The sequence below is a fragment of the Dermacentor andersoni genome, chromosome 10, assembly GCF_023375885.2.
Source record: "Dermacentor andersoni chromosome 10, qqDerAnde1_hic_scaffold, whole genome shotgun sequence".
NCBI lineage: Eukaryota > Metazoa > Arthropoda > Arachnida > Ixodida > Ixodidae > Dermacentor > Dermacentor andersoni.
Window position 1 is genome coordinate 16,898,644 of NC_092823.1, and position 26,378 is coordinate 16,925,021.

At 47.9% G+C, this 26,378-nt stretch overlaps 1 protein-coding gene across 3 annotated transcripts in view; it reads left to right on the forward strand.

Moving 5' to 3' along the window:
• The window catches only part of LOC126519316 (uncharacterized), a 111,272-nt gene that overhangs the window by 71,860 nt on the left and 13,034 nt on the right, over positions 1-26,378 (forward strand). For all 3 annotated transcript variants that reach the window (XM_050168944.3, XM_055065267.2, XM_050168943.3), the window contains exons 3-4: positions 1,733-1,786; positions 11,274-11,375. In XM_050168944.3, coding sequence (XP_050024901.1) covers positions 1,733-1,786; positions 11,274-11,375 — 156 coding nt within the window. The remainder of the gene's footprint in view (positions 1-1,732; positions 1,787-11,273; positions 11,376-26,378) is intronic.

The window sequence follows — 26,378 nt, forward strand, 5'->3', positions numbered from 1 at the left end:
AACGAACGAAAACAGCTCGCGCAACAAAAGCGAAACCAACCGCCGCGCGCGCAGGCGGCTGATGATGTGCAGCTGTTATCAAAGCGCACGAATTGAAAAACCAAAAACCACGTAGAAAAAGAAAAAAAAAAACAATTTCTTCCACTCGCACGGAGCGGTAGCACCTGCTGGGCAACGGATGTTTAAAATGATAGCCTGTTTAAAATGATAGCCAACTGACGGCACACTAATTGTTCAACCTCGACCACTCGGGGCCCTAAAATTAATTCGTACAATTACGTCTTCGACCCTCGGATGTTAAAATGGCTATTATGAGTAAAAAGATGCGCAGTGCAATATTGATAAAAAGATTGTTCAAATCAAAGCACTTGAAGCACGCCGAGAGCGTGAACGGCGCCGTTACGAACGCTAGCGCAGCCGATCCCGTGTGCTTCAATATGGCGGCACCGTTGAGGTTGTCTCCACCCTGAACGGCGGCGCTGGCATCGAGGCACCCTACGTGTCCGTATATACCAGCGCCCTCCTGTGAAGAGATGTAATCACACCCCATGAGCAACAGACGAGGCCCAGTAGAGATTAGAAACCAGATAGGCATCAGCTTTTACGAGCGCAACAAACAAAAACAGCCCGCGGGATAAAACCAAAGCTAAACCCCACGCAGATGCATAAGCTGTCGCTGAAACGCCAGCGTAATGAAGCTGTGGAAAGGAAACCAAGAAACTATGGAACGAATAAAAAGATTGCTTGTATCCACACAGGGTGGCAGCACTTCTGGGCAACAAAAAGTTTATAAATTGGTGTGTCTTTCAAACACTGCCACCGCCGTAAATATACGGCATCGACTGTTTGGGACTTGTTCGTGGCGCCATATGTTTATGGCATTGACCTTCAAATGGTTAATGAAGTGTCTGTCTCCCTGTGGCGCATTTGTCATGTTTAGGCAAGTGTTAAAATATCTATAGTTTCTGGCATAAAGCTTCTGATAATTATCTGGAGGCAAAAATAAAGCAGCCGTGCTGCTGTGTGCATGAGAATGCTGGCTTTGTATTGGGTATATTTCTCAGAGAGCCAAGGCACCATGATAGCATGTCTGGCTGGCAGTGTTCTAGCTTTAATGATAGCTCATTCTTTACTGAAACAGCATGTAAAATACATGCTGTCAAAACAATTTTTACTAAACCATGATAATTTTATCAACCGTGAATGATACTGGTGGCTACTCAAGTCGGAAGAAAAGCTACAAGATTGGCACTCACTGTGGAAGAGTTTCAATCAATTGATTTTGTTTTTTTCACTTATTTGTCGTATTAAACGAGGTATGAACAGTAACAAAAGATATAATTGAAGGCAAACAGACTTTATGTGATCATTTCATTCTAAGGGAGCTTTATCTGTGTGGAAATGACGTATGTTTTAAGCCAAGCCATGTTTGAGACAAGCCTCATGCACCCAGATCTCGGCATTCCCATTGTGGCACAGTGTCGTAGGAAATTTGCAGACGATGGTGCCAGGTATCCCTCTGCGTAATATTTTAAGCTCTATGGTTCCTGCTTTCGCCCTCTTCTGTGTGTATGCCTTATGCATATCTGTTCTTGCAGTCAGTTCTATACCTTGCGATAAGAACAGCCATCAAGTGCCCCGTTTGAGGATTGCAGCCCAATTTTATCACGAACGACTCTGTTTTTGCACAGAGAAACGCATGACTCTTAAATGCTCTGCCTGCATCTTCCAGGACGCATACGGATGACCAAGAACAGCTGTTTCTACAAACCCAGCTGGAAGAAAAGTGAGTGGCCCGTTCTCTCATTACACAGTGATACCAGCTGCAATTCTGGCATCAGCATCACAGTCTGCTTCAGGTGGGGAAAGGACACACAACAGGCATTGCACATACACCACGCGCTACATTTCTCCGTCAAACACGATGCACTATGCTGGAGTGCTGGCACATCAACACAGGATCCAAAGAAAGCCCTTAGCAGCAGAAGCGAGATGAGATGCTGGCTGCAGCATATCTGATGGTATAATTACAGGTCCAGGTAAAATAGATACATTGGTGCATCCCCCACTCCCTCGCGTGAGGCTTAATACTACTTGTCGAGTACACTCTGATGTGCCCATATGTTATAGCACCCAACCACATCATGATACCAATACAGAGTTAACTTCTAAGTGTCCCAGCAGCACATATTTCAGAAGATCTACTGGTGAAGCTGTCACTTAAATTTGACAAGCATCCTTTGATGGTTCCGGCTAAAAATTTTTCACTTATGAGCGTTAATGCTGAAGCTTGGATGAATTTCTCAACTTTACCGGACAAATTGGTTTTCCCAGGTTCTGATAAATTGTCTATTATCTGCAGGAATGTACAAATGCCTGTGCTATAAAGAAAAAACCTGTTTGTGATTAGCAGCACTGTAAGTCCCGTGTATGAAGCATGTTTTTTCGGTATTGCTCTTATGGAGGTATATGCAGATATAAGTATGTTGAACAAACTCAGGGACACCTACATGATAGATTACAAGAGAACTAATAACATTTCGAAAACCATGCACAAACGCTTTGGCATTCAATGTTGAGACTGGTTATGAGCATCTCTTTAATGTGAGTGTTCAGTTGTTAGTAAAGCAAACAGCCAAGTTGCGTGAGAGGCTGCCAAGACTGCACATGGCCAGCTTGTGAGTGAGGGGAACTTTGTGTGAAAGGATGGTCCAGAGTGAAGGAAGGCGAATAAGGACGAGTGTAAGCAAGCATAGCCCTGCAATGACAGCACCAGATACCAATACGGATATCTTATTCGCTTTTATGTAGGTTTCTCCCAGGCACACAGGGGTGCAACAAGGCAGTGCTGCCCATGCCACAGGGGCTTGCGCTCCCAACCTAGGTCCCAGGATTCCGGCACATACCCAGGATTCTTTTTCGGGTGGGGGAGGCTCACCGTGCAACATCAGAAAAATGCCCACGTAAACACAGCAGAGAAGTGGCTACATCAGGCGGCTCGACTGATGACTGTAGAAGCATTATTCAAAATACACGGAATTATTCTCACTTCCTGCGCCGTTTTCTCGACTTCCGTTTTAAATAAATAGATGTTCATCCATAAATATTTTCATAAACAATGGTTAAATTTGTTACCTTTTGCTTTTCCTTCTTGTTTGGTTGTTGCCTTGCCTCTCTCCCATAGTAGATCACGTAATTTCTCAAGTCTTTGCGACTCCTGTTGCCAGTTGCCAATTTTTCACGAAAAGTGACTTAAAATTAGGGAATACCAGACGAGGTAACGGGTGACAGTCATATTGCTTATAGGCTTAAGGCTTATTGCATGGTTTGATGATGGACGCTGCCTCGCATTATTTTATTTTCCACCTTATCTAACCCATATCGTGGGCATATGGTTCCAAGGATGTGCCAGTGTCGCGGTGAGCCATCGCTCAAGGAAATAATGAAGCAAAAGAAAAATTTAAACGCAGCTGGTGTTTTCTCCCACCCCAACTCCACAAACATACAGACCAACTGACCACGAACCGAATCCCTTTCCTAGTCCCTGGATCAATTAAAACAAAGGTTGAACTAACAAAGCAATAGCGATGCAAGTGGCCATTGAATAGATGGTGACAACTGAACACATCTCGAGTTAATCGCATGGGCACCGAATCAATGAGAAAACTGCCCTTCGCACCCGAAGAGATGCCGATAGCTACTGCCATCCAAAAGAAGTGAACAAGGCAGCGAAATGTTGACCGCCTAATAGCTGTCAAATCTCAACTTTGATTTGGTGGAGCTTTAGGAATGTGTGTGAGGAGTGGTGGCGTGGGCGGGGAGGGGGTTTACACATAGGAAGACGAATAAAGAGAACGACAGGGAGGTTAGCCTGTCATAAACCAGCTGGCTAACCTTTTCAAGAGTGCACGGAATTAAATATAATGCAAGGAAACGCAAGAAATAACAAAAAAGAATTGGTAGAGCCCGTCTCACGATGACTGTTGACTAGTATTGAATCAATATAGCGACACAACATATTGCCACCGCCGAAACGAGTTATGTATGAGGTGTGTACTGCAGTGTTTATTCCTCTTTCGCGCTGCAGTGTTTATTCCTCTTTCGCGCTTCCCTAAGAGCAATCGACACCATCTAGCACCGCCACCACAAAGCCTGCGTGTGGTCATTGAAATGCATGGTGCGCCCGTGCATGCACATGCTGAGAAGCGCGTCATGCCGCAATGGGGCTCCTCTCTCGCGTTTCTGGACACACTGCACCGTATAGTGGTGCTGCCGAGAAGTTAGCACGTGGCTTCTGAGAACACAAGCTAGGTGCCTGTAAATGCTGAGTGCAGCACAATCACTGGGACACACTCGGTGGCCCAAGTTGGTGAGAAGTTCATTGAGGAGCAGCACATACCCAGTGCATTCGTGGTACAGCTCACTAAAGCATGCGACTTCAGCCGCCATTTCCCTTGTTAAAGCTGACCAGACCTGCCGCAGCTGAGGTGTAGTTCTGCTTACCAGGGCACATTCCCTGCACCGGGATAGCAGGAGGGAGTAGACAACCCACACGTTTTGCAGGGTGCCATTTAAGGGGCCTTCCGCATTTTTCCCCCTCTCTGCGACCGCAGCCCTCTGATTCGAGGCTGTGGCAAGAGCTCCCCCACTGAGCCGTGTGAGCATCCGACTCCACCCGCACGTTGCCCGTGACGCACCCCTAGGAGGTGGGGAGAGCTCAGATCCAGAGGCTGCGACTCCACCCACGCTGAATTACACGGACATGCAACCATCTGCATCGTTCAGGCACATCTGGACCATGAATGGTCGTCGGACTTTACCATGACCGGCTTACAAGATGTACCTGCTTCCGTACTGTGGCCTCCAGTAGGCTAGATGACAGGGATGCACAACCTACCCCCGGCCCTAACAGCACGGTTTTGAACTCTCTCACAATGACGCCATTCAATGCTGAGGCCTCCATGGAGCTGGATTACAGGGGTCCGCCAAGGCCCCTGGCCTTTTCAGTGTGGTCTGAGTTCACCGTGGGATTGCCCTGGTGAACATTTCTGGTAACCTTCCTTGGATGTAAGCCGTATGTAAAGGGAACTGTCCGGCTACATTCATGTGTGGAATGATCAATGCCTTGCTCCCTGGCAATAGGTTACAGAAGCTCGCCACAAGCCTCCGGCATGGTCCAGCCACGGCACTTCAAGCGGCACATACCCAGTGCATTTCTGGTGCAGCCTGCTGATGCGTCGGATTGCTGTCCGTCAGGAACCCTTGGAACGTGGGTTCAATTGCACCCGCCATCAGAGAAATTTAAGGGACCTTTCTGGTCATTGTAGAGTGACGCATTTCTAGTAACACATACCTGGTTACCCAAGTTGGCCTCAAAGACGTTCATTGAACAGCGGCACACACCTGCTGGCACATAACCGGTGACTCAAGTTGACATCAAGGAGGTTCATTGAAGACCAGCACAGACCAAGTGGAACATACCCAGCGCTCCAGATTGGCGTTAAAGAGTCTCTTCAAACAGTGGTTCTTACTTAGTCCCACATCTACAGTGACCCATGTTGGCATGAAAGTGGTTTGTTGAAGAACTGCACATATGTACACATGGGCATGTTGCAAGTGCTAGGTGGCGCCCTGTCTTTTGGACCCCTAGCGGCATCTGACGAATAGTTGCTCAAATGCGGTAGGATTACTCACGGTGTCAGCAGCTTGCGCTGCGTGTTTGGCACCCTGTCAAACGGTAATGATGGTGTGAAACAGTGTGCTGGGATTAATTTTAGTTGGGTTTCGGGAATCTCTAATCGGGAAATATCTCATCCAAGAACGTGGGGCGTACCAACATCTCGTAAGACCTACCCGAGGTATTCTAACGTTGCTCTCCTCAAACAAAAAGAAAAGGGAGGAACTGACCAGTTTTGTTAGACTACGCTGAAAAAGTATTTTCGCCTAAGTTACTGGAAGTTCAAGACTTCTTATGTTGCGATTTTTCAGTGTGTGCAAAGGAGGTTCCAATAAACCACATCGTCAAATATTTTGGTGATCTCAACTGCCTCTTAGTTGATATGCTGGGTGCAGAAGGGTGTATTCCAGCTGAGCCAGCTGCAACCCCTCCTCGTAGCTCTCAGCAAGCCCTGACGCTGTTTGCATAGGAGAGGATTGGGAAACAGTTCCACAGCCTTACTGCGGTACAGTGTGGAAACAAACTACTTTGTTTGTTACATATGCTGGTACACACTGCAGGTGTCCCATTGCTGCCATCATCGCTGTAAAAGCAACGAATTCAGCGTTAACGCACTTGTCATAACGCCGGAACATAAAACAGCTTACTTCTGCCGTCGGACAAACGCGATCCAGCGTTGACACCTTTCTACTTCATACGGTCGGCTCGGAAACCTGTAAAACATTGTTCCTCGTGAGTTGGTGTACGTGCTGTTGCAGCCCACTACGCAACAGCTATGTGCGAAACAGTGCACAGACAGGCTTTCCGAACGCAAGCGGGCCGGTCATATCCTGCCGGGTGCGAGCTCGCCGCTGCGAGGGGCGCCCTAGTAGGCTCGGGAACTACATTCGCAACCTGCCTATTGCCACACGCTCAGTGACCTGAGTTGGTACGACGGTTGGTTTCGAACCCTCTTCCTTAGCAGAGCAGCTGGATGCATTACCCATTCAACCACTGACTACCCAGTTAACCAGCTAGGTGGGAAAATGGTTAGATAGATATATATATATATATATGTGCAGTCGAACCCGACTATATCGAACCTGTTTACATTGAATTATTCCATATATCGAACAATTTCTGGACACTGTAGAATTACAATGAGTATATATAGCAAAAATTACGCTTACATCAAACAAAACTAGTAGTGACTCCCGATATATCGAATGTCAAGCGGCGGAAAGTGGCCGCGAAAGTTGGCTTTCCCTCACGGTGACGGCAAAACCCGGCGGCGCGGCTCCATCCAACCGCTCTCCCTACGTGACTGCACTACCTCGGAGCCGCCGACACCCCCCTGCAAAAAATGATCCTGGCCCACCCGCAGCGCTTGCTCAGACAGCCAATCAGAGGCTCTTGTGGCCTCGTCGTGCAAGATGGCGAAAGTGCGAGTTGTCTCGCTGCTTTTCTAGTGCATTGTGCGCCTTCTGTGCCTTCTCCCGCAATATTGCCGTGATGAAGCGGCAGAATTTGCCTTTCGTCATGAAGTTCGAAATCATAAATCGGGTCGAACGCGGTGAGAAGTCGGATGTCCCCGCAACGTACAAGATTCCGAGGTGCACTCTCGGCGCGATCTTGAAGGGGGAACTTAGGGCTAAAGCGGCCTAACTCGCGACCCGGTGCCCCTAGTGCCCATGGCGCCCGACGCGTACGCATGGCCGTGTACGAGTGGTTCATGCGAAATAGCTTCAGCCGTACCGACTTCCGCGTGCTCGGTGATGACTGTAAATTCTGATTAATGCGACAAAGCCATTGCCGGTGTTGCCAAAGGTTGGAGCGAGCTGTCAGAATTTCCGGAAGCTATTGACGAATCAATGGTGGACGAGTTTGTGAGTGCAAATGATAGTGTCGCGACCACAGGAGAGCCCGGAAACGAAGACTACATTGCCGACATCGTGCCGAGCACAAGTGAAAGTGGGCACAATGAGGAAAGCAACGACCGTCTTTGGCCCACATCCTCCGAAGTGATTGGTGCACTCGCACTAGTCCGGTGCTTCTGCGCAAATGTGGAATGTTGCGGCCTCAGCTGCTCAGACTCCTTAACAAAGTGGTAAAGTGCGTGCGTCGCACGCACCGAAATTGCCCAAGCAGAAGAAAATTCCGGACTATTTCGTGCGAAACTAAGCTAGTTTCATCAATAAAGTGATTTTATAAATGGTATGTGCTTTTATGACATCCAATTATTTAGCTGGCTTATATCGAATCATGCTCTATATTGAACGGATAGGCGTTTTTTGGAGAGTTCGATATAGCCGGGTTCGACTGTATAGTTAGACAGACGGATGGACGGCAACACCCCGTAAAGAAGTGTGGGGCAAAGTTTGAGCGATAGCATGTCGCGACAAATCCTGAACCGGCACACAGCTGCCCATCCGTCCCCGACAAAGCGTGCCATATCAGTAGCTGCCTCGACTGGCTGCTCAGTTTTCAAACTTCCTTGCTCTTGTCGACACCGGGCGTTTCCATCTAATATGATACCGGCGGTGCCTTTTCGGCGCTCCCAGCGTGCTTGGTTAAAATATTGCTTGGATTTACCGTTGAAATTTGAGGATAAAATTCTCAAATTAAGTGCAACTTTCAACACAAAAAAAGAAGAGGGTGCGTTAAATTTGCCTGCCTTCCAATTTACCATAACAACTGCCCCTAAGGCACTAATAAAAAAGTTATTTTATGCATTTTTGTTAATTAGTCTTCCGAAACTCACATTATTTGTGTCGAAATTTGGAGGACGCTTAAGCTTTGCCTTTAAAGGGCCCCTCACCAGGTCTGGCCATTTTGAGTGGACAAGTGCAGAGCATACATTTCATGATAACGATCATGTCTGCAAAGTATTACATCGCTGCGCACCGCGGAAAAATCTGAAATTTCCAACAGAACACCATTTTCCCCCTTCTCCTTGCGGCCTCCACACTACAAGCCGGAGGACGTACACGTGCTAGTTCACCTACATACATGTGTTTGCACTGTGACATCGCTTGTGGTGACACGTGACTTTGAGAATTATTCAAAGCAACATGTGTTATTTGTGTAATATGTTGCTTGAATAGATGAATTAAAGCTTAGAGAAATTATAAAACACGCAAACCGAATGTCTGCATGTTTTTGTTTTACTTCACACCGCAGCAAGAGAGATGTACATCTGTTTCGTCTGCTTGTTCCCATGTCGTGCAGTCGCGCGTGGGCACTGAAACCATGTCATTTTCTACCATTTTCCAACACGGGATCATGCTTTGTGATCTGCTTGTGTCTGCCTCAGTATTCGTGTAGCACTTACTTATACCACTAGTCAGGTGTCCTTGTGCACAGAACGCAAAATAGTGTGCTGCGCGAAACAAGACAGTCATAATAGCTCGCATGCGATGTCGTCAGCGAAAGTGCGCTATGTCGCCAAAAGGCAAGGAGAAAGAAATGAAGGCGGGGCCCATGACATATGCGTCACACGATCCTCAAGGTCCTGTATAGGAGAATGCAGGGGAGGAGTTTCGCTTGCGGGGGCTAGACGGGGCGAGTGGAGAAAGTGTCTCGCTTGGCAGTGGAGCTTGCTTCCTGAAATCATAGGCTTGCAGCACGGAAATGTTTCTATCTTGGCTATTAATGAACCGACCTGAAAATGTTTGCAGCAGAACGCTCTCTGGAGGACATGTAGCAACTTCCAGCATATAACCAAAATTTGCTTTGGGGCCTGGTGAAGGGCCCATTCAAGAGTGGAACGCGATAAATTTCAAAGGTCCCTGACTGCTTGTCATGCTTCCTGGCAACCACAGCTTTCTTGCGGTTGCGCGGTGGTGAGTGCAGTCATGGTGTGCCAAAGAACTGAGTGGACCGCGCCGCTCGGAAAAGGTATTGGTCTTCAAGTTTCTGCATAACAGAATTATGTTTTCTGCCATATATTAAATTAAACTCCGACGCTATATATATCATGTCTGTAGGTTGTCTTTAGGTCATACTTTACGATTTTTCTGATGTATTTTACTTTGAGCAATTAAATTAGTCAAGTAACACCTCTGTGGCACGCGGAGGGCCTGCGTGGTTGTGGTTTGAAATTATTTTTCACCAAGCGATGTCCGACGCCAGTGTTGGATTTTTTTTCGACTTGGGGCCCTTAACGTTGTCGCTTTAAAATATGTCCACCTCACCTAGGAACTCCTCGACAGAAACGCCACATATGCTGCACTTATAGTCGTTTTATAAAAAGTCCGTATGGTCTAAAAGAACACTGAGTGTAATAAGTTTAGTGTAATGAGTTTCCATAAGTTCTCGTGCCATCACATCACTGGCTTCTTCCGAGAATGTGCATGCCCCCAGACTACATCCACATGAGCCACAGTGGAACAGCAAGTGTGAACCAGTGCCCTTGTTAATTGAGAGGACATGTTCCCTTGTTCAATCATTAACACACCGGTCGGTTTTGCAGCCTTGCCACAGCTCAGAGGTGTGAACACATGCCACGTCCACAGTGCAGTGCAGGCAGGGCCTCTTCTGGCATGCCGGCCTCACCTTCTTCATTGAAACATAGGCACAAAGCCTCTGCAGCTTGTTTGGTGCCATGGAGTTTCCCACAATAATACCAGAGGGAAATGTGGCCCCACTGCCTATGTGAATTTCCTAACAGGCGTTGTGCCACCTTGGAATGTTGGGATGTGGGCCTCTGAGGCCTTGTTTCAAATATGGCTTGGCCTAAAGCATGGTCGTGCCTGCACAGATAAAGCATTCTTAAAACATTATCTTCGTATAATCTTTTTCATTTGCCCACGTTACATCTTTCTATAAAATTTACGAACCTTCAGTGCATAATCAAGCACTGACAAAACAAGAACAGACGACGAACTGTCACAAAGCGAGGGCTGACCTTGTAGTCTGTCCTCCAATTTTCGCAGCCTGCCATTACTTCTTACGTTTCATATAATTGTACATCCAAGCACAAGTCCTCATGATTGCATGAAAAATGTTCTTGTGCAATGTTAAAGAAAGAACAGCCATTTGCATGCTGTTTTATTAGAGAATGAACATTGTGATTGGAAAACGAACCACTGCGACAGACAGAATAGTGCTGGCCAGATGTGCCTTCGAGGTGTCCTGGCTCTGCAGGAACGATGTCGATCCAAAAAGCACCACATCCCAGCATTCCCATAAATACACCAGCGGAACAGTGCTAGTTTTCCCTGTAGGCAATATTGTGAGAAACTCTGTTTGGTGCTGAAAATACCCCAGGCACATTGTGCCTGGTCGCCACCCTTTTCATGTTATGGGCGATCTTCTGCATGTAAAGAACCACCTGGGGCCTTGTCTCTTGAGTGGAGTCAGGCTTACCGTCGGAACATCCTGCTTTGTAGTAAGGACTCTAAAACATAGAAAAAAAAAGAAGCATTCTATATATGCGTACGTTTTCACGAAATAAGATGAGCTGCAAGTTCGTACTCTTTCTGTTTGTTTGTTTCTTCCTTCCTTCCTTTACCTTTGGGCCACAAACATTGACAGCTATGCACCAATTAGCCCGAAATCGAACTTTGCTAAGCTCTACAAGCCATCACCACTAACTCTTCCACCACTGAATTTGCAGCACCACCAGAGGCCCCACAGAAAAGCGAGGGCCAGCCAAGCAAAAGTATGGTACACATCAGCGTGAACGAGGTGCTTCCGTCACAAGAAGCGCTGCCAATGTGTAAGTCACCTTTTGCAAACTTTGGGGCAGTGACTTAACCCTTTTCATGCTACACTGTTATCTTGAATTCTTACCAAAATGGCCAAACTATCTTTTAAGAACCCCTGTGTCCAACCTCCTCCACCTGAATAAACTCTTGCACTGGCCCGCGGATTCTGTCCTGCCATCTACCAGAAGCACAACAAAGCATTGAGAAGAAAGCAGCTCACATATGGCATTGCTGGAAAACTAAAAGTACTGTCGGCTTGTCCTTGGCTGTGTTTACCAGAAACACGTGGACGAACCCAGCTCATCCATGCCAAGCAGGGTGTCTACCAACCGGGAAAACCGGGAATTCTCAGGGATTTTGAGTAGTCTGGAAAAAGTCGGGGAAAACTCAGGGAATTTGGGCCTCTATCAGGGAAAATTAGCGGCAATATTATTGAAAGGGTCGAAAGTCGCGGTAATGCTGGATCGAGTAAAAGATAGGAATCGTAATGGAATCGTCTTTGATGCCCTGTCGTCGGCAGGAGGAGTTGCCAGTGTACAGTCGACGAGCGACTTTCCGCATTCCCGATAATTTGGACGGCTTCGCGGCCCTACCACGTACCCCATAGAGTCAACGTATAGAAACGTGTGAAATTTCCGACGCAAGAACTCTTCGCCGTCCGAATTTCCGGACGTTTTGCCGTGACCGCAGGTCCGAAGCGGCAATAATCAAAGGCACCAACACTGCCGTTTTGATTACTTCGCCACCTCGAACCGGCATTCTCGCACGCAGATCCGCTGGCAGCCGTTGCCACCACTGCGGCGACGATAGGCCTAGCTGCTTCGACGTTTGCTATGAAGCTTCTTGCCGTTGGGTGCCGAGTTTTTTATTGAAAGAATTAGCTGCTGCCAGCAATGGCACGGACTCCACATTTGTGGTCCTCGCGATTGGCTTAAAAACTTGGAAAACACGGTGCGTTGCATAATGCTGGTTCCTGAAAGTCAGCTTTGCCTCTCTACAGAAATGTTGCTTGGTAAAGCTTACGGAAACATATTGCAGTGAAGCATAACAAACATGAGAAGGGGCCACGGAACACAGTATGTTTTCCTTAATTATACACGCAGGCACCCGGTATTTCCTGTCCCAGTAGGAGCACCGATATGCCTAATATGTGTACCGACAGGCCTTCAGAGCGTTTTCGAACGTGCCTGTGGCGGTTTGAGCCCCTAAGAGCAGTAAATGACATGGATTTATTTTTTTCCAACTGGCCGATTTTTCGGACGTTTTCGCGGCCCCTAGGGAGTTCGAAAAATCGGTCGTGGACTGCGCAACTGACCAAGATGCTCCAAATGGTCCTTGGGGCGAACGAGTGGCGGAAGGTGGACAAGAAGAGAAATGACCTACGCATTGAGGTATAAACGGGAATGGAAGCTTGCTGCCGCCGTTTTGAAGGAGCTTGAGCTCAAAAAATAAAGTTTTGGCTGATTACGAGGTGCAGGTGTCCCTCATCCAAACCAAAATAAACTCTTTAAAGCAGTGAAACACAACACTTGGGCGTCGTGTGCGGGCTGAGAGTATGTCAGGACAGTTGAGGTTTACGAGCTGTTGAGAGAGAATCTCAATTGTGACAGAGTTCGGGTCTCATCCCACTGAGGTTGCTATCAGTTGATAGAAATAGCTCATATTCGAAAATATTTGCTTCTATATGCATCTCCTTTTCATTCGTATTGGATAATGTCCAACCCTATTTGCAATTTTTTTCGAAGACACTTTATTTGCTGTGCATTTTACTAACCCATGCCTTCTAATCTCTTTTTGAATAACATAAACACTGCTCCTTAGTATTCAAATTGGATTAAGTCATGTTTTTATTGTTTTCATGTGCTTACTAGAGAGTGACAGCATCGGGCGATATGGTTTCAGTCCGTCTTGACATAAACCATAGTTCTGCATCACTCCGGGGAATTTGCAATGGCGCTCAGGGAAAACCTGGAAAACTCAGAGAATTTGGAAATGTCAACTTGGTAGACACCCTGGCCAAGGAAAGGGTTAAACCATTCAGAATTGCTTGTACATTCTGCCCATGAATCCGTTATTCTTTGAACCTTGTGATAACTAAGTTGTATCTGACACAAAAATACCTTTGTTATGTCTGATATTATTTACAAGAATACACTCGTTATGCGCTCGTATAGATATAAAGCATTTTGGATTTGTTTCGTTATATCGGTGTTCATATACCGAGGTTTGACTGTACCCACTGGCGTGGTTGCAGTGTTTTGTACGAGGCTGTTGGCACGATTCCCAGCTGCACCGACCGCATGCTGCCAAAACACTTCTCGTGCTTAGATTGGGATAAGCATGAAAGAACTCCAAGCAGTTCACGTTAACCTGCATCCCTGCAATCACTGCTGCATCTCTCTTATCGCGCTGCTGTTGCTTTGGGATGCTGCATATCCCATGGGTAAATCTTTTGCTGCGATTAGCATTCCTTGGGATTGTGAAAGGCCCCCTCGCCAGGTTTCACCACCATGTTAGACAAGCACGGCACATTCTTCACACACTGATGATTGCATCAGCAAAGTATTACAGCGCTGTACACTGCTGAAAACAACTCAAATTTCAATCAAAATGCTGCTTATCCTTCCGCTTGAGAAAGTGCCACTCCCAGCCAGAGTCGAGGTAACACTGTGACTTAAACGCAATCCTAGCTCTGTCACATGTCATGGCACGTTACTTCAGTAAATCATCCAATGTGGAATGTACAATGTCATGATTGGAAATGTGCTACACAGGAAAAAATAAGAAAGAAAAGGAGGTGGGGCTTGTCAAGTAAACAAATAAACAGTGCAATTGCTCAGCTCCGGTGCAAGAGAAGGCAGGGTAGGAATGTTGCTTGTGTATGCTACTCGAGGCACAGGGAGGAAGTCTCTGTTAAAAATCGTGCTCGCCTCATGCTGTGGTGACTGGGCATTCAATTTCTTCTAACTCTTGTGATAATAAATCAAATTAAAGAGTTATTTTGGTGAAGCACTCCTTAGAGGGTGTCTTAGAACTTCCAGTGTATAACTAGAATTTGCAGTGGGCCCTGTTGAGGGGCCCTTGAATATGTTCATCATAAAGTTTATCAGCGAAATTATGAACTCTAAAACGGCATTCAGACAAGCAACTGACAGAAGTTGTATGATCAAGTTGGTTGCAAATTGTCACATTCATTGAAAAGCAATCAATCTCATCAAGTTGCTCACTGACCGATTCTTCACCTTTGCTGCTGGAGTCGCAAAGCTGCTGGACCAATCAGCAGAGCATGAGCAGGACTTCAATGCACTGATGGTTATTTTACGTGGCCATGGTAGTGCAAGCAGACATGAACGGCAGCAATCGTGGTACACTTTGGTGTGGTGACAGGTAGGTCGCAATCGCCAGTGTGAACGCTGGTTGCTGTGGGCAGCTCCTCGGTTGACAGTTGTGGACCTCTGTCAATTGCCGGTGTGAATGCTGCCTAACAGCGCTGTAGGACGCATCAGCTATAAGGGAGATCTGGCGATCATGCTCAGTATGGGTAGGGAAGGTTGCTTCAGCTAGCTGAGTATTTACGGTCTGGAAAGAATTCTCTGCTGCATGTCTCAACTGCATACTCCAGGTTTCATATTAGCCTGGTAGTTGTCGAGAGACTTGGGTGCTCTGATGCAAGAAGGGATGAAATGTGTATAGAAAGCTTACTGCACTATGGTCTTTATGTCAGTGTTTGCCAATCACTTGCGCTGTCTTTTGCGCTTTCAAACATACAAGTTTACTGTGAGGAAAAAAATGTCACTGCTGCTGTACGAAATTTAGACGAAAGAGATTTGCAAGTACTGCACTTTAGAAAGCAGAGGTCCTTTGCCATAGCTGTTCATGATTTCGCGAAAAAAAACTCTAGAAAGGACATTCTATACTGGTACTTGTTTGACTTGATTGTGTGTGCTTGAACACAGCTGAAAAGAAGCCAGATCTACTCAAGGGAAACTTGTGATGAGGAAGCACCCACAGTGTCATCAACATGGGCAACATGAATACAGTCTAACCCACTTATAACAATATTCAATTGCCATGAACATTCCATTGGTATAACAAATAATTGTTATAACTGGGTTGCCTGAAAAAATAAATCAATATGGCAGATGGTGTAGCTGTTCCGAGAAGACTATAATGGTGGGGAGGCCAGTTCTCCCTCTCACCTCCTTCCTCGATCCGGCTTCTAAATGTGTTTGCTCATTTAACTGTTTAATCTGCTTCCTGTATGCTCCGATCGTGCGTTGTTAACAAGTCGTGGCTGTCAACGTTCAAGAATGTCACTGTTATAACTACAAAGAGGGGTCATGGGCGACAAGTGACATACGAGCTCCGCCGAGGCATCGCTTGAGTGGCCTCAACAGGCACCTTTTAAAAGATGCAGGAAGGTTGCCGCGGCAGCTGTCAGCTTGAGAAATCCAGAAGAAATGCTAGGATGTGATCGTCACAAGCATCTCACCACGTACTTCCCACTGGCTAGCATGCGAAAACCGCATGTCTGTCAGCCTTGCTTGCTTTACACGAAACTTGCCGACGTCCTTCCCTAAGGCATCCAGGTGCTCCACGTAGTGAAGCAGAAGATCCCTCATGAAAACGAGCCCGTGAGGAACTCAATCATCTGCAGGGCTTCCCACGGGGACAATGTTGAGGCAGCCTGCCCTACAGCGTCGGCACCACCATCGTGGCTGTCACTGTCGCTATCTGACGCAAACACATTCATCACAATCGCCTCATCGTTTAAAACCACTTCGTTTCCAAATCTATAGCAGTGCACTTTCTTTTCACTGGCAACATTGTGCATTGCTATTGATCAGCGGGCGGACCAGACATCTTGCGTTTTGGTGGCAAGTCGAACAAGGCTCAGAAACAACGTGGCCAGGAACGACTTCAATGCAGTGAACAAAGACAAGCACGAGTGACTCAATCCGTTAGCAGAATTGCGCAGAATGAGGGCTGTAGACCAAAGAACCAACTGTGAGGGCCCAGCCATAGAGATGGCCTAGCGAACAATCTGGGAGCAGTGCTGGCAGCTCAGTTGGCGTGGTCCATTCGTATTTCAGAGGGTGGCGCGGCGCAGAGCTATGGGCGCAGCCCAATTGTGTTCGGAGGGATGGGAGGGCGACAGGAGAGATGTGCGAGGCTGGCATGCATCTCTCATAGACAGAAGTGCACAGCGGCAGTTGGGGTGGCGGGCAGTCGTGCAGCGGCTCGCATTTCACTTTTTTCTTTTCACGGATTTCTCATTCCATTACATTTTGGAATGGCCCCCCAGCAGCCACACTTCAGTGTTATAACCGATAATGCGATATGGGAACATTGTAGTAAGTGGGTTATTTCCCCACAGGAAACATATAAAAGTTGACGGTGCTGCAGCTTTTTATTGTTATAACTGATATATTGTTAAAATCGGTATCGTCATAAGTGGGTTTGACTGTAGTAGCACAAGCATGACAATGTCAGCAAACCTTTGAAACTTTAAAACATTTGAAGAAACGATAATATTCTCACGAACAGTGGCAAAGACAAAGACATTGTAGTGGGGCTGGGTCAGGGTCTCTCCTGTTGGACTGAAAGACCTGCTAAAACCTGTGTTCCCTGTGTAGTCTTGACTAGCCTAGTGCTAGCCGTTTACTGTTGATTAAATACTCCCCCCCGTAACATCTTTTTGGTGGAGGTTACGGGCTCTATTCCTCCCGGCCCTAGATCTTCGGATCGGACGCCACGTTTCTCCCGCCTCCATGGCCGAAGACAGTATGCCGTCATCGCAGCCCGCACCCACGGCTCCGGCAACACGGTCCTTCCGCGATACTCGATCCTGGCACAATTTCCGGTACAGACAACAATGACGTTGACGATTGGCTCCTATTGCGTCAGCAAGCACTACAGGTGGGATGAGACGCTAATGCTCGCCAACATAATTTTCTACCTACGGGGGTACAGCTCGCGTGTGGTTTAACACGCACGAAGAAGAACTGATGAGTTGGGACATATGCAAGGAGAAGATACCCGAATTATTTGGCCGATCGGTCGTACGACAAATGACAGCCTGGCACAAACTCGCAGCCAGAGCTCAGACGTCGACGGAACTGTACGTCGCATATATCCAAGACGTGCTAGCCTTGTGCCGCACCCTTGACAAAGACATGCCAGAGGCAGGCAAGGTTGGCCATGTATTGAAAGGCATAGCTGAGGATGCCTTCAACATACTCATGTGTAAGCACTGCAGCACGGTTGACTCTATCAAAACAGAATGCCGTCGGTTTAAACAAGCAAAAAGCAGACACATTACTCACCGCTTTACCAGACTCCCGAACACGGCTGCGACATCCTCATACAAAGATCCTGTGATGCCCCCTCCATTCTCGACGCCTAACAATCTAACCAGGATTGTTCACCAGGAGCTCAAAGCCATTGCTTTAGCCGCTTCTCAGACACCTGCTCAGGACCATTTGGCAACGACATCCCTCATTCAAGCTGTCGTTCGTCAAGAGGGTGCGAATATGGGCATTCCATAAGCCACCTGTCATGCACGTCAGCCCATGTGCACTTCCGGTCCTCACACTGAATACTTCACCAACCCAATTGTTGCTGCTGCCGCTTCTGCTCCCCGGTTCACACCCCGCTACAGAAACCCGTCTGAGTGGAGGACGCCAGACGATTGACCAATTCGTTATTCTTGCTCTCATGTCAGCCACATTTCACACCACTGCCGCAATTGTCGGCATTGGCGATCAAGCTTGCCCGGTGACTGCCGCCAAGATTGTGGCTCGTCTTCTAGCACATCTCTTCTCGACGACCACTTTCCGGCCCGTGAACTTCACCGTCTATCTTTGCGCTCTGCTCCGGGACACTGGTCTAGCCGATCGCTATCACCTCAGAGTCGCCAGTCGTGCTCCCCTCAACGCCATTGCTCTCCCTCCCCCGCTTACTCTGGCCACCACCCGGGAGACTAGCCAGTGCAGCTCTGGGAGGCAAGCCTGCATTGATGACAAGGACCGAGAAACCTCGACTGACCCCTACTTCAAGACGCAGTTTGCTTGGTGTTCTCGTCAATGGCAATACCATTTCTGCTCTGATTGATACTGGCGCCCACATATCTGTTATGAGTTCTACAGTCCGATGCCGCCTACGAAAAGGGCTGACACCTGCCGTCTTTCTTACTGTGTGAGTAGCTGACGGCACCCAAACACCGCTTCTTGGTATGTGCGCTGCCCGAATTACTGTTGCCGACCCCCACACTTCAGTTCTCTTCGCTGTTCTCGACGTTTGCCCACATGATGTCATTATTGGTATTGACTTATTGACCTCCCACTCTGCCCTCATCGATTGTTTTACCGGCATTTTGCAGCTCGAACTGCCATTGTGTCCTGATGATGCTTCATCACGTAACACTGACCTACGTTCTGTGGAGTTTCTATGACTACCTGCTCAGGCTGCTACCTACGTCCTTCTGTCAGCATTTCCCCCAGTCCCTGATGGTGACTATGTGGTCGCTCCCCTCACAGATCTGATCCTCTCGTGCAACATCGCACTTCCTCACACCATTGGGGTTGTTGACAACAACACAACGATGCTTCCAGTCCTCAACTTTTCTACTTCGACCTATATTCTTCCTCAAAGAATTTCACTAGCCGAACTATCACCACTGGAAGAACGTAGTTTCTGCCTTCGCTGCTGATGCTGAGACCTTGCCTCACCCTGCCATACCGGTGCCAACCAAGGCACTTCTGAACAATATGATATCCCTCAACCTCTTACCTTGTTAAAGTGTAGGACTCCGTGCGGTCCTATTTTCTTACCTTGACGTTTTTGATGTTGAAAACAGTCCACTAGGCCGTACACATGTCGTGGCCCACTGCATCAACACTGGAAATGCCAGCCCCCTTCACAAGCACCCTTACCGAGTGTCTCACTCTGAGCGCCATGTCATCCAAAAGGAGGTAGAGAAAATGCTTGACAAAGACGGGATAGAGCCTTCCTCTAGCCCTTGGGCAGCCCCTGTGGTGCTTGTGAAAAAGAAGGACAACAGCTGGCGGTTTCGCATCAATCATCGACATCTGAATCGGGTAATAAAGAAGGATGTGTAACCTCTCCCTCAAATTGATGATGCGCTCGACTGCCTCCATGGTGCCAGATATTTCTCATCACTAGCAAAGTCCCGTTGATGATCGCAGCCGCAAGGCTTGCTTTCATCACACCTGACGGCCTCTACCAATTTTAGGTCATGCCTTTAGGTTGTATAACGTACCTACAACTTTCAAACGTATGAGGGACACTCTTCTATTCGGTCTTAAGTGGTCGACCTGTCTTTGTTATCTGGACGACTTCATCATTCTCTGGCCCAGCTTTGAAAGCCACCTCCCTCGTCTGTCAGCCATTCTCGACATATTTCGTTTGGCTGGCCTATAGCTCAGTTCCTCTAAGTGCACCTTTGGGCACTGCCAGATCAAATTACTTAGACACCTAGTTGATGCTACTGCTGTCCAACCAGACTGTGACAAAGTCCATGCCATCCGCGAGTTCCTGGTTCCGCAGTCCACGCATGAAGTATGCAGCTTTCTTGGGCTCTGCTCCTACTTTTGCCAATTTGTTCTCAACTTTGCAGACATTGCTCAGCCCCTCATGGACCTTCTCAAAAAGAATGCAACCTTTATTTTCTTGGGGCGCGAACCAAGCGGCTTCCTTTGCATTGCTGATTTCTGCCCTCACATCACCACCTGTGCGAGCTAATTTTGACCCAGCTGCTAGAACAGAGCTTCACACCGACGCAAGCGGCCGTGGCATAGGTGCTATCCTCACCCAAACACAGAACGGAGCTAACCGTGTTATATCATATGCTAGCCGCCTCCTGTCACAGTCGGAAAAGAATTGCACCATTACTGAGCGGGAGTGCCTAGCTCTCATCTGGGCTGTCACAAAATTCCATGCGTACATATATGGACGCATAGAATTCCGTTCGCCGCTACGTAGCATCTTGGGACCTGTGTCAGCGGTGCAAGAAACCTGCGACTCAGCCTGCTGGTCTCCTTCTGCCAATTGACGTTCCAACCGAGCCGTTTTATCGAGTGGGCCTGGACTTGCTTGGCCCCTTCCAAATTTCCATGAAAGGCAACAAATGGGTTGCAGTCGCTACAGATTGTACCACACGGTATGCACTTACTCAAGCGTTGCCAACCACCTGCGCCGCGGGCATAGCCTACTTCCTACTGTACGACATCATCCTCCAACATGATGCTCCACGTCACCTACTCTCAGATCACGGTCGCTACTTCCTGTCTCGTGTGGTTGACGATTTACTTCGATCATGTGTTACTCGTCACAACTTCACCACCTCGTATCACCCTCACACCAATGGCCTCACCAAACGTCTCAGCCGTACACTGACCGACATGCTTTCCATGTATGTTTCTGATGGAACATTACGATTTGGGCATTGCCGTTCCGTTCATTACGTTTGCGCGCAACTCATCGCATCATGACACTGCCAGCTACTCACCCTTCTACCTTCTCTTTGGCCGCCATCCCTTATTACTATTTTACACCCGGCTCCCTTCTGATCAGGCGTCCACGTCCACGGCTTTCTATGCGCTACTGTGCCTACGGTGCCGCTACTGTGACTTCTACTGTGCGCTCATTACGCGCACAGTAGCCCGCACTCGGCTCTTGTCATCGCAGACTGCACAAAAGTCCATTTACGATCATTGACACCGGGATACTGCTTTTCCACCAGGCTCTTTTGTCTTTCTCTGGCTCCTATGTCGTCATGTCAGGCCCTACCGCGTGCCTGCGCCAGGTGACTCCTGTCACCTATGAGATAACTCCCGTGGCATACACTTCATCGATGGCCACACCACGAAGTGACATCAAGCATTACAACTGTGATGACCCATTTTGACCGCACCGAGCACCAGGACGGTGCTTCACCAGCGGGGATAATGTCACGAACAGTGGCGAAGACGGATTTAGTGGGGCTGGGTCAGAGCCCTGTTGGACTGAAAGACCTGCTAAAACCTGTGTGTGTGCCCTGTGCAGTCCTGATTAGACAAGTGCTAGCTGTTTACTGTTGATTAAATTCTCCCCTTAACAATATTAACCCTCTCAGACCCAACAAAAATGTAGAGATGCATACCTGCCAACCCTCCTGATTCGCCTGAGAGACGCCCGATTTTTTACTGAACTTTCCGATTGTACGATCACTGTCTTATATCTCCCGAAAAGTTGTCGCTGTTCGCGCAATAATGGTTTTTGCGAAACCGGCACCGCGGAATTTGCAGCCACATCGTAATCATCAGCATCACCAACAACGGCTGCACTAACACCATCGGTGTCATCGACTAAGCAGCCGACTACGGTGCCTAGTAAGCCAACCAAAACCAGAGCCAATGTAGCTCTTGCATTTCGTGCCTGCATTCCTCCATGGTGCATTGTTACAGCTGTTTGTGTGTATGATTAGTGTTGGCTAGGCCGTGTGTGCGGTGCACCATGCAAAGTTAGAAACCTTGTGTGCTTGATGCCACAGCACTATCAAAGCCCAAGGAAAGGAATTTGCAGAAGTTTTTGCGATCTTACACTTCTGAATTTCCGTGCTTTATGACATGAAGAAAAGGAGAACATTTTGCATATTGTACAATGCGTGGATGTGACGTCAGCGTGCCTCACGGTGGCAAAGGTGACTTCAAACTGCACATTTCTTCAGCGAAGCATCAAAGCTATGTTCGCACCACTGAGCAGCAAGACAACATAGTGAACTTTCTCCGGAACAACTGCGACGACAATATCATACATGTGGAGTGCCTGTTTACGAGATTCCTCGCCGAACACAACCTACCCCTTATTGTCACCGACCACGTTGGGCCTCTTCTACGGAAAATGTTTCCGAAATGCGACGAGGCGAAGTGTTATAGATGTGGATGCAACTCTGAAACGCAACTCTGAAGGATGCGAAGGTGGCCAACCTGAAATTTATTTCACAGGCATCGCTCTCGAGTCTTCGTTTCTTTATTCAGAGTTTCCCTCAGCTGCTGCCCCGAGATTCCAATGAATCTCCTGAAGACGCTTTAGATGCTCTCGAAGCTGAGTTTGCCACTCTACAGGCGTTCAGTCTTCCAGAGGACATTCTGAATGAAAAAAGGTGGGATGTGCAGTGGTCTATGGTTGGAAAAATGAAAAACACTGATGGAAAACATGTTTCACCGAGTTGCTAAGGTGATGCTGAATTTAATCATGATACCGCATAGCTACACAGTGTGTGAGAGTATTTTTAGCATGTGCGAAAAACTAGGACTGAATTCAGCTCACTGATGTGCAACACAACCCTCCAACACCTGCTGCTAGTGAAGGGTCGTCAGTCTGGACCATGTTTTGAGCAAAGCTACTCCGACAAATTTTTAGGTGAGCTAATTCTGCTACTGAAAGGTCCCTGCAAAAGGACTCGCCAAACACTGCCTGAAAGTTTGAATGAACCCCCCCCCCCCGCCTGTAGTTGAACCTTGTAGCTGACATCTCGCAGTCGCAGCAACGCTACCAAGGAACTGCTTCTCATTCCAAATGCCACACACCGTAGTCAACAGTAGATTCCTGTCATGTGCCAGCGCTGACTTCTTCATGTCAAGTTCAATAGCACGAACAGTGTCTAATTTTTCTTCTATGCTGAGAACCCGGCGTCTTTTTTGTCCAACCTTCGGCATGATGCGAGTCCTTGTTTGCACGACACCACAACCCTCTCCGTGCACAGGTGTAAGAGCGGGCGTGAGAGAGAAAATCTGGGGGCATTTGCTCCTTAAATATATGACTCGGCCTAGGCACCACAGAGGGGGTTTCTTAGTGTGTGTTGTATGTGTTTGTCCCCTAAACATGCCGGTGTTGCGGAGTGCGGTTGAGTTTGTTTACGCTCCACTGCTGGCTGCCCGTGCAGCGGGGCAGTGGGCACGGACGCCCCATTTGGTGATCACTGTGTCTGAAGGGGCAAGGTTCTGACTGGTGTTGCATAAGTCGCAGGTCGCTTTTTTTGTTGCGACGATCGAGTGGACTTTTTACAAATACTGCTCCAGGAAGCCACCTGTAACTGGCAGACGGAGGCCTCGGGAGAGCACCTGAGGTTATAATAAAGCAGGCGGCGCAGGATCTCCAGGGCACCCAAGGGGTAGCAGGGGGATCAAAGCTGGAGGCAGGGCGGCCCGTGTGTTGGGGTAGCGGAGGCTGAAGCATGCCAGGGGGGGTTCACATAAAATTGGCTGTCTGTGATAGTGAACAACCGGTCTTATACACCCCTGGCATGCGCAGGCCTCGGCAAGCCCCAAGCCACGGACTAGTCTGGGTTCTAGCTTTAGTGTCCACGTTGCCACATTGGAGTCCTGGAGGCGCCGCCAATAATGCGAAATAATAACATGTTACAATTAGTAAAAAACACGATTGAATAAATATAATTACATCCAGCTACCAACTTGTGACGCTAAGTTCAGCACTACCACACCCCACGACTTCTGCAACACTAGTCAGAACTTTTCCTCTGAATGTACTTCGGACAAACCTTCTCGTGCCTGTGGCACTGGTGCTGAGTCAAGCCTGTTTCACATGTGTAGTGACCTGAATTGTAGTTACCGGACCCACGGCCATAGCGCACAGCAATGAAGACACAGTGGTCGCTGTGAGGGGTTTAGACACACCAACTGCACAGGTCGTGCGCTCTGCTTTTTTATTGAACATCGCACGCCCCTTGGTGGTGTCAGTTGCCACAACATGATGCAATTTTAATTGCACTGGAAGTGCGACTTAAGTCATTTGCGACGAAAATTGTAGTCGCAGTGCCGAACCCCCAATTTTCGGCTGCGACCAAACGGTTGGTCACCGGCGGCCTTTCAGCCATATGCGGCCCAGGCTCTACTACGGTCGCTACTGCTCCCACAGAAACATCTGTGATGTTATTTACAAGGTACATTGCTGTAAGGCATGAGAAAGCTATGATCCGCCACGACTTACTTAGCATGAGCGCCGAAGGTGTGAGACAGTCTGTCTGACACAGTGGTTGCCAAATCGGGAGTCGGTGCCCACTGCATCGCCTATTTTACCGCGCCGGCAGCCAGCGTCCGAGCGTAACCAAACTCAACCACACTCCACAATGCAGGCACGCCTAGGGACAAATCAAGACAAATGCCTACAACACGCGCTTAGAAACACAAAAAGGTCCAAGAAACCTCCTCCGTAGTGCCTAGGCAGAGTCATACGAGGTGTGTTCAAAAAGAAACCGAACTTTTGCTGTGACACCTTTACTGCTTATGGTACATTTTAAGTGCTGTCCCCTTCAAAGTAGTCCCCTCTACTGGCAATGCACTCTTCCCATCTTTTCTTCCATTTTTGGAAAGCCTCCTGGAACACACTTTCTGAAATGATGCGCAGGTCTCTTCTCCCATTGTCCTGGATCTCCTCTACGGTTTGAAAACGACGTCCTTTCAAGGTGGTCTTCAGCTTGGGGAATAGAAAAAAGTCTGCTGGGGCTAGGTCCGGAGAATATGGTGGGTGGGGCACAACAGGAGTGTGGTGTTTCAGAGAAGGAGCAACGCCTGAGCCGGGACATTGTCATGATGCAACATCCAAGCCTGATTTTCCCACAATTCAGGCCTCTTACTGCGCACAGAATCTCTCAAACGGGCTAGGATTCCCTGGTAAACTTCTTTGTTTACCATCTGACCATGTGGCACAAATTTCTGATGGACAATGCCTTTACAGTCAAAAAACACTGCCAACATCACCTTCATTTTTGACCGACTCATGCATGCTTTTTTTGAATGAAGAGAACCTTTGGCCACCCACTGCGATGACTGCACTTTCGCTTGAACATCATAGCCATAAACCCATGTCTCATCGCCTGTTATGATGTTCTTAAGAAAGCATTCATCATTGGCAACGGTGAGCAGTTCCTGGCTGATTTCAACACGGGTCTGCTTCTATTCTTCAGTCAACAAACGCAGCATGAATTTTGCACTGACACGATGCATCCCAAGTTTGTCACTCAAAATTTCATGACATGATCCTACGCTAATACCCACTTCGTCAGCGACTTCTCGAACAGTCAAACGAAGATTTCCACGAATCGCAGTTCAAACTCTGTCAACATGGTCATCGGTGGATGTGGAAGGTCGTCCAAGCTTGGGATCGTCCCCAACCGACATTCTTCCGTGTTCAAAACGCTTGAACCAATCATAGCACTGTGTGCAACTCGTAGAGTCCTTCCTGTATGCTTGGCTAAGCAACTGAAATGTCTCTGTGAAAGTTTTCCCTAGTTTGTAGTAGAACTTTACACACACACACACTCTGTTCTTCCAATTCCTTCATTGTCACTTCGGCACCAATCCGAAGAACAGCTTGTTCATCTGCTCACTTCAGCGGCTGTAGCTCACCAACTAACGGTCAGAGCAAAATGCGACAAATGGCAGTTTGTTGTCTATACCTGCCGTTACATGCACTGAGTAGCTGCAGCGCGCTCCCTCTGCTGGTTTGCGCACTATTTCAAAAGTTTGGTTTCTTTTTGAACACACCTCATATATTCAAGGAGCAAAAGCCCCCAGATTTTCTCTTTCAGCCCACTCTTACTTGCACCTGCGCACAAATGGCTGGCGATCCCTCAAATGAACGTCTCGTCGCTCTCTGACACGGCGCCGAAATGATGTTGATGTTCGTGTGGCTTCATGCGCAAATGCACAGGGTGCTTGGAGGCCGTTGTTCTGAACCACGGTTCCAATCTCTGAGGCTTGTCATTCTGCCAGGATGGAGACGACGCACCGCCGTGCTTACATGACGAAAAGTGGGAATACTATGTGTTAACCGATACGTACGTAATAAGCTGGTACAGTTTATGCGTATACAAAACACGTTGCGTTCAATGGCCACTGAGTCAGGGATTTGACTTTGCTACTTTTAAAACGGAAGTACTGTTTTAAGTGGGTACGGTTTAGGTTTTACTATACTAGCGGCAACAATATTAT